Below are 7,966 nucleotides of genomic sequence, written 5' to 3'. Positions count from 1 at the left end.
AAGTCTGGGTTTTAAGTCACAAATTACACTTGACCCACACCCTTTCGGTGAATTCTGCGGGCTCTGTTATGGGCTTTCAAACCTTGATTCTTCACCACTGTGAAAATTCATAGACAATTCCAGCTTTCACCAAAAACAACTTGACTTTTGCACCACTTTGCTCAGTATAATGCAAAGATACTTCTGAGCAAAAAAAGGGGGGTTTATAGGCACTTTAATGGAGCGGACATTTGTTTTTGGTCCTGTTCAGAGTTGAGCACAGTAAGGGAAGTGTTAAAGTGTGCATTTGCAGCAAAATTGTTAACCTGGCTGTTGACTTCTTTCAGTCTCTTTTGCCAATAACAGTTTCCATCTTAATCAAAATGGAAATCAGCTACATGTAGATGTAGGTGATTAGGTTTTGGAAAAAACACTATTGTCTACAACAAATTTTACAAGATGAACAAATCCTGAAAGGTCTCAAGAAATGAAGAATAGAACTAGTTATTATGTGGATATTTCAATGCCTCTTCAGATTAATAACATCTGGAAAGTTTCATTTAAAAATAAATACTCAAGAATCTTTAATGATAGCACTCTCTCCCTCTCTTACGGTATCTCTGCACAAATTATTAAATATTCTTAAACGTCTTGCTAAATGAGATCTTTTTGTACTACTGGAATTTGAATCTATGTTACAATAAAATGTTCTTTTAGCAATACAAAATATCTGTACAAATTTGACACAAATTCTACTATGAATTAAAACTGATGTCAGACGAAACTAGAGATTATGGACTGAAAATTACCTCTCCCTTTCACACACTCGAGTAGTGATAACAGCGGAAAGAAAAAAAGGTGGGTTCATACTAGCAGAGTAAGTATACCTTAACTCAAGGCTGCTGCCTAAGAAAATTTTAAAGGGGCCCTCAGAGCTAAATGCTGAGAACTTAGGAGCCCAACATATGAAGTGAAAGGTGTTGCTGTGAAAAATTAAGGCGCCCAGAGCTATTCTTTGGGAGCCCCAGGCTACCGGGCTCCTGTTAGGCAACAGCCTTGCCTTAAGTACACTTCAAATCCTCCCTGTTTTCTTACCGTGATGAGTGTTCATATTAGAATTCAAAGTAGGCAGCAAGTAATTGGGTTGTCAATCAAGTTATGCCACAAGCATGTTTGATTGACGACCCTTTCTGAAATGTTTTGATAGTAGGTAAGTGACCTCGTAAGGATGGTTTGAACTAGACTTAAGAGTGCACTTTGGCTTCTTTGAAAAGAAATGCGTTACCAAGGCCACAAAGTAGGCCACTTGAGCTGAAATTAAATCCATTGACATCTGAAGTAGTGCTCAAGTGTACTACTTACTATGCTAGTATGAGCCCACCAAAAGAATCATTACCTGTCATCAGTGATACTGATCTGACAGATACTCCAGCTGGTTTGGGAACACTGTTGGTTTACATTCAACGTAGAATGTGAGTTTGGCTGTTGGTTTAAGTTTCAATAACAATGGTTCATTGCCACTCAAGTGGCAGAATCGAGTAAAAACATTCTCAAACACAGTTTTTTAAATCCCTTGTTGATCTGATGTTTTTTTGTTACACTTGCACTTTGACCAGACCTTGAATTCCAGGGCTTTGGTAGTTGCTTTTTGGAATTCTACTCGGCCTGAAAGTAAGAAATAAAACATTTTAAAGTAATGTAAAATCACAATTACCATTATTACAGGACAAATTTTGATTTGAAGAGGCTTGGAAAGCAGAGTTTTGACAGAACCTTAATAAGAACAAGAACAAGAAACCCAAACGGCAATCATTACAAACTCCAGGCTTCTTTCTCATGGCCAGAATGACGTGTTACTATCTTTGGATCTTTGTTTTAACATTCCACCGATCTGATGTAATCTATTTTTTCGGTTATCTCAAGAACAAGCAGGACTGACTCACAGAGTCTTGACTCCATTAGCAAGGCTACAGCAACCCAGCAACCCACCAACCTGTACCACACATAGGTGACAAGCTACCACATTAGCCATTGTGTTCTCCATTCTTTTTCAAACAAGGTGTTGGTTCTTTTGATACCCCACAGAACGTACAGTTAATGTTGACATCCTAAAACCCCAGAGAAACAGCAGTTCCCCCTAAATTACTTAAGACCGCAAGGGTTGGTCCAATACGTCTTTGAACCCACAACCTCCCATACGAAACACTAGTACCCTTAGAATGCTAGTCAACTAGCCAGGGGTGAAATCCAAAACACAGGTTTTTTTGGCAATATTACTTTACTCCTCTATGCATTACAACACAAATTTAAATGGCATAAAAATGCAGAGATACAATCTAACTGAAACAACAAGACAACCATAAAACTTCACATTTACCTTGGAGATTCTGCCGGACTGCTAGACCCAGTAGACCCTCGTGGATTTCGAGGCTGCTCTTTTACAAAGTTGCGACAAGATGCCAGTTTGGATTCAAGAGCCTAAATAAAGAGTATAATTGCAACAAGTTTGCATAATATAAAAAGTAGATAGGGGAACATTAAAGATATACTGGTACCTGATAGTGAAACCCATGTGGAGTGGGAGCTCAAAAAAGGAAGAAGAGATAAGCTAGATACCGTATTCACTATGTATAATGCGCAATTTTTTCCCGCGATTTATTGGTCAAAAATTGCACTACACATTATGCACGGAACCTTTTGTTTGTAATCTTTACCCTTATTTGCATACGTGTGTGGTTAACAAAGGATAGAAAAGACAATAAACTCTAGACTTTAATAGGGTATTGTTGATACAAATAACCTATCACAGTTAGTCATGATCAATTTAACAGAATATCACGACCACGATAAAAAGAAAAGTGTCTTTATTCCGATCGATGTAACTTATGAGCAACGGCGACAGTAGCCACGAAATGACAAAGTTACACCACAGCAGAGAAGTTAAGGATTATACAATTTTCAGAACATGGAAATCGAGCAGCCCAGCAAGATGGTATTGCAGAAAGCAACATCCATCTTCGGCGAAAAAGCAAGGAAAACCTTCAGCAAATGCCTCAACTGAAACATGCAGATCGTGGAAGGAAAGACGCGCGGCCTCGTCTCGAGCAAGATTTAATGGCCTGGATCACAGAGAAGCGTAATGATGGTTTAGCAGATGGCCATAGTTAACTTAGACCTTAACTGCAAAAAGGAAATTTAGTACCCACCCCAACTTTTCGGAGCAAATCACCAACAATGTTAAGTGCTGAAATTCTTGCAGAAGGCGTTAGTGGAGAGCTACCATAGCCAGCATGAAGAGGTGATGTTCCTATAGAAGCTGTAGACAAATTTGTCAAACTGTCTGAAGTTTGAGCAGTGGCATCTGGTTTTGTTGGGGTTCCCTCTATTTTCAATGGCTCCTTGTTTTCTTTGTTACTGTTTTTATCCTTTATCAAATCCGTTGCGTCACCAGGTTTCTTTCTCTCTTTTTCTTTCACAGCAAGTTCTTGTCTGAGATCTAGGCAAGAAGGAAACCAGAGTGTTTATGAAGAGAAAGAGCATTGCAGTTCAAGGAGCAACTTACTGGGAAGCTGTTGTGAAGAAGCTGAAAAACCCCAAGGTTGAATGGGCTTCTAACCCACTATACCACTGAACAATAGCCATCTGGCCCCAGTCATTCATAGGATAGAGAACTTTATCTGGTGGAGAAGTCACTATCTAACAGTTTCAGCCTGTGCAATGATTTCAGTATTTTCTGACCTAACCATGAATGTGCACACTCCAGGCACCTCTAAGTAAGGGTGTTATACAGCCCCAGTTACTCGAGGGGTGGATAGCGCTGTTTACTGGATGACTCAATTGGTTTTGCTAGTGTTTATCCGCTGGATAGTGATTTATCTGGTGGATAGCATTATCCACTTTTTGAACAACTGAAGATCATTACTAGACATACACAGTTCCAGTATAACAACCAAATATACTTAAAGAAACATAAAAACAATAAGAATAATACTATTGTATTGTGCACAGCAACGCAATATTTCAGCTTTTACTTCATGTAGGAAATTACATGCGACACAACTGACGTAAAACTATTGAAAAAGCAACAGCCAAGAAAAATTCAATGATCTCCAAACAATGGTTACTATACTGTGTTTGGTAGACTAAGTAGGAGCCAATATTTCCATATCAAGGAATAAGTAACAAACAAATGTATAATACAGTAAAAATCTACTACCAAAGTGCCAAACAAAATGTTAAAATTTGTGAAGGAGGAATCTTACCACATTAACAGATAACAATGAGATGACCTGCCAAAAGGTCAATAACTTCTTCAATCCCACTTAAATAAAGTCAAGATTACATAATAATAATATTATTGATGTTTTGAAATGCATAAGTTTCAAATCCTATGACAGCATTACCTCTGGCTTCATCCTTTAGTCTCTGAACTGACTCTTGCAGTGTCTCTTTTTCATCTAACTCATTTTCAAGGATGGCATTTCTTTCTATTGCCTGTAATAACGAAACAGAACCTAATACCTTAAAATATGTTTGAAATTTAGAGAAAAAAGGCAGAATGGGTTGGTTCATAGCCAAATGTGTTATTAACACTCTATTAAACAAGCATCAGGTTACTAGCTCTAATCTTTTCCTTCTCATAATTCTGTGTTAGATTAAGAACAAATCTGTTCAACTGATTTCTAAAGAAATGAATAAATAAATAAATAAATAAAGCTAATCATCTTCTGGGGGATTAATTAAAGAATGTTGAAACAGAATTCCACGGCATAGAAAAAATTTTTATTGAGTGCATGTAACCCAATAGTTGTAATGACCAGGATATCAAAACTTCAGTAAGTGACTCTTTAAACTGATAAGAGTTGCTGTGGGGTTCTTAAGTATATTTGTCAGAAACGTTTTGAAAGAAATTTGAAATGCCATGAATTTAGTGCATTAACAACACAAGGAAATAAAAGATAAGTAGATGAAATTTAAACTTCCTACATGTAATTGACACTCACTCTAAAATAATGTGTAGGCAGGTTAAAAACAAAAATGTTGTTTCTTTGAAAGGGAATGTTTGCAAACATTCTTTTATCAAGATCAAGGGATAGAGCTTTGAGGCTCCCACTAAACTAATTTAAAAGGACAGGGCTAGTTGTCTTCATATGGTTAAGTAGTGCGACTAAGCAAGATGTACACCCGGGCCAATTCACCAGACAAATTACAACACAAAAGGCACTGGCAAGCTACAGCTGTATGATATCAAACCACTAAAATATGGAACCGTGGTCAGTGTTTTCTTTCTAGTCTTTCAAACCCAAAACTAACAATATTCTACTAGCCACTACTACTTCTAATGTAGCCTAGTATAAAAGAAAAGAATGTACATTGTGGATGAGGAATGAATAAAGAATTTGAAGCTTTCTATTTCCCCAAGCTTGGCTGTCAGGTTAAAATTTATTAGAAGGAAATTAGCCTAATCAAGCCTTGATTATGACAGATATTGCTTAATTAAACTGCATAAATCTAACATTATAATACACATCTGATAAAACTTTTACCAACCACTTGGCTCCGTCTCCTGCAATATGTAACCTGTGGTTATTATTATTGCTATGTTAAAAAGCAAACACTTCTCAAGACCAAGTGAATTACCTGATTCAGCTTCTGCTCAAAGTCTTCTAATGAACACACAGTCGCCCTGATAATATAAACATAGCAATTGAATTGGCATGACAATATTTTTTTTTTAACATTTTCAAGTCACTTTCAAAGAACAAAACATTTGAGCAGTATCTAGATTGCAAGATGTAGACAACCACATAACCATTAAAAAATTCTGTTTATCACAAATACCTAATACTAAAAAGGGTGCACAAAAGGTCGCATGCCTTTGTCAAATTGCACTTAAAAAGACCATCTTCGAATTCATTCTTTGCAATAACACAACGACAACCAATTAATGCTTGATAACATTGATTCAATCCTGCAGTGAGGTTTAAATTTCATTTTCATTCCAAAATACAAAATAAAGTAATTAGTTAAAGTCTAAGTAATTACAGTTATATTTTGATTGAGAGTCCAACATGACTCAGTTATTTTAAGAATTCATGTTCATCAAAATGCAGCTTGTTCTGTGTAATATGATACCCCAAATACACTATGTGTGGGAGAAATGGCGTTTTTCTGTCTCAGACAAGTCACATGAAGCAGCATTTCTATCTAGCATTGACAATCAACGAACAGTTTGCTTCATGAAACACAATATTATGAATCTTTTAAAAGGAATATAAGGGGGTTTAAAAAAAGGTTTGCATCTATTTAGAAGAACAGTAAACATGACAACAGAAATTTGATATCCAAGTTATTCCTATGAGCAGATAAGCGGGGTTGTCACATGCGAGAAATGTACATGCATTAGGAACAAATTTCAACCGGTGGTTTTAAAGTACATTTACGAAGTCACAGATCTTTGGTACACTTGATATAACTTGACTACAAATTTAGATCAGTTTTTCGCTAAATATCGACATTGTAATAAATATTGCAATGTGAAAGCCGGCAAGAAACATGTATATCAGCAAGACAGGACAACATTCGATAGTCAGAGAAAATATATCATTGGGTAATAATATCAAATGACAATGTGACAAAAAAAGAGAATAAAACTTCCTTTTGGGTCGAGGGGTTTTAGCCACAAAATGTCTGCACCTTTTTGCTCGTTCAAGATCGTCGTTTGCTTGCTCAAGTTCCCGAACATATTTTTGAACTTCCTCTCGCACCGCTTTAAGCTGAGCAACTTCGTCTTGTAGAGACGATATCGTGAGGTAGGATTCGTTTTGGCTTGCATCCAGTCTAGCCTAAGGCGAGAAAAGAAGGAGAAAAATAAGAACAGATCTGCCGAAAACGTATCAAAAGCTTGACAAATCTAAGCTTAAGATGGCGACGGGAACGCCAGAAAGTCTTTGCATTATTTACAAACTTCATTTAACAGTACACGAATCGATGGAAAAGAATTTACACCGTAAAGTTAATATTTCCGCTTCAAAGCTAACCTTTAAGCTTTCGTTCTCTGACTCTAGTCGTGTTTTTGCTGCTAATAATTCCCGCTGTCTGGCTTCGGCTTGCTCTAATTGCGTTTCCAGCTCCGCTTCTAATTCTCGACTACCTTCTTGAAATTCGTCGAGTTCATCCCTTGCTTCTTGCAACCTTTACCAAAAAAAAAACCTTGGAATTAAACCCTCATTCATTCATCCTTAAAATTGTAAGATTGTCATCGACAACAACACCATAAAAATCACTAACTTTCGCTCTAAATCCTCAGCAACTTGTCTCCAGTAGCGCGCCTCTTCCTTCGGGTCGGCGAATTCTAATTCCTTTTCGCCCGTAGAAATACTCATCCCCGGCTGTCGCATAAGGGCGGCAAGAAGTTGAAAAACCAGTAGCACAGAATATTTACTGCTATACAAATCGAACGACGAAACTACAAGGAATCCTGGGTTAATCCAACCAGAAGTGAATGAACCTCTTGATGTTTCACAACGAAATTTTAATGTAAACGTTCTTCTTGATGACGTCAACTCACTAGTTGTGAAGGATTGTGGGATAGAAATGGGACGAGATAACAAGATTCCTCGCGTGTTTACGCGCACTCTACTCAAGAGTCAATTGCAAATATTCAATCAAACGTGAACAAGTGTATATCAGCCATTTGTGACAAGTGGATTGCTTCGGTTCATCGAATACCATACTCTCGCCATCCATTTACTGTTTACGGTGTCAAATAGTCCGCGATTTCGACATTTAGTGAATCCAGGATGTTTTGATAAAAGAATTACTTAATTTCAGAATCAGGTTGAGTGAATAACAAGAATTATACAGCATTTTTTTGCTAGATGCACAGGAATGACTTTTTTTTCCACACAGCCCTTCCCTTAGGTTAAAATGATTACATGTAAAGAAAACAAAAGAAATACAAACCAAAATTTATGTCAGTTGCTTT

The 7,966-nt window shown here is 37.0% G+C and overlaps 1 protein-coding gene across 1 annotated transcript in view; it reads right to left on the bottom strand.

Annotated features, from left to right (window-relative positions):
* Positions 1-7,523, bottom strand: part of LOC137969399 (nuclear distribution protein nudE-like 1-B) — an 8,454-nt gene extending 931 nt beyond the window's left edge. Inside the window, exons 1-8 of the mRNA XM_068815616.1 lie at positions 7,270-7,523; positions 7,020-7,173; positions 6,676-6,824; positions 5,620-5,665; positions 4,383-4,473; positions 3,186-3,475; positions 2,357-2,457; positions 1-1,644 (exon numbers count right to left, since the gene is read on the bottom strand). The exon at positions 1-1,644 is cut by the window's left edge and continues 931 nt beyond it. Of these exons, the coding sequence (XP_068671717.1) occupies positions 1,575-1,644; positions 2,357-2,457; positions 3,186-3,475; positions 4,383-4,473; positions 5,620-5,665; positions 6,676-6,824; positions 7,020-7,173; positions 7,270-7,379 (1,011 nt within the window). The 5' untranslated portion in view covers positions 7,380-7,523 and the 3' untranslated portion in view covers positions 1-1,574. The remainder of the gene's footprint in view (positions 1,645-2,356; positions 2,458-3,185; positions 3,476-4,382; positions 4,474-5,619; positions 5,666-6,675; positions 6,825-7,019; positions 7,174-7,269) is intronic.
* Positions 7,524-7,966: the final 443 nt, after the last annotated feature.

This window comes from Montipora foliosa, chromosome 9 (assembly GCF_036669935.1).
Source record: "Montipora foliosa isolate CH-2021 chromosome 9, ASM3666993v2, whole genome shotgun sequence".
In the NCBI taxonomy this organism is placed as follows: domain Eukaryota; kingdom Metazoa; phylum Cnidaria; class Anthozoa; order Scleractinia; family Acroporidae; genus Montipora; species Montipora foliosa.
This window is presented reverse-complemented; position numbering and strand designations above follow the sequence as displayed.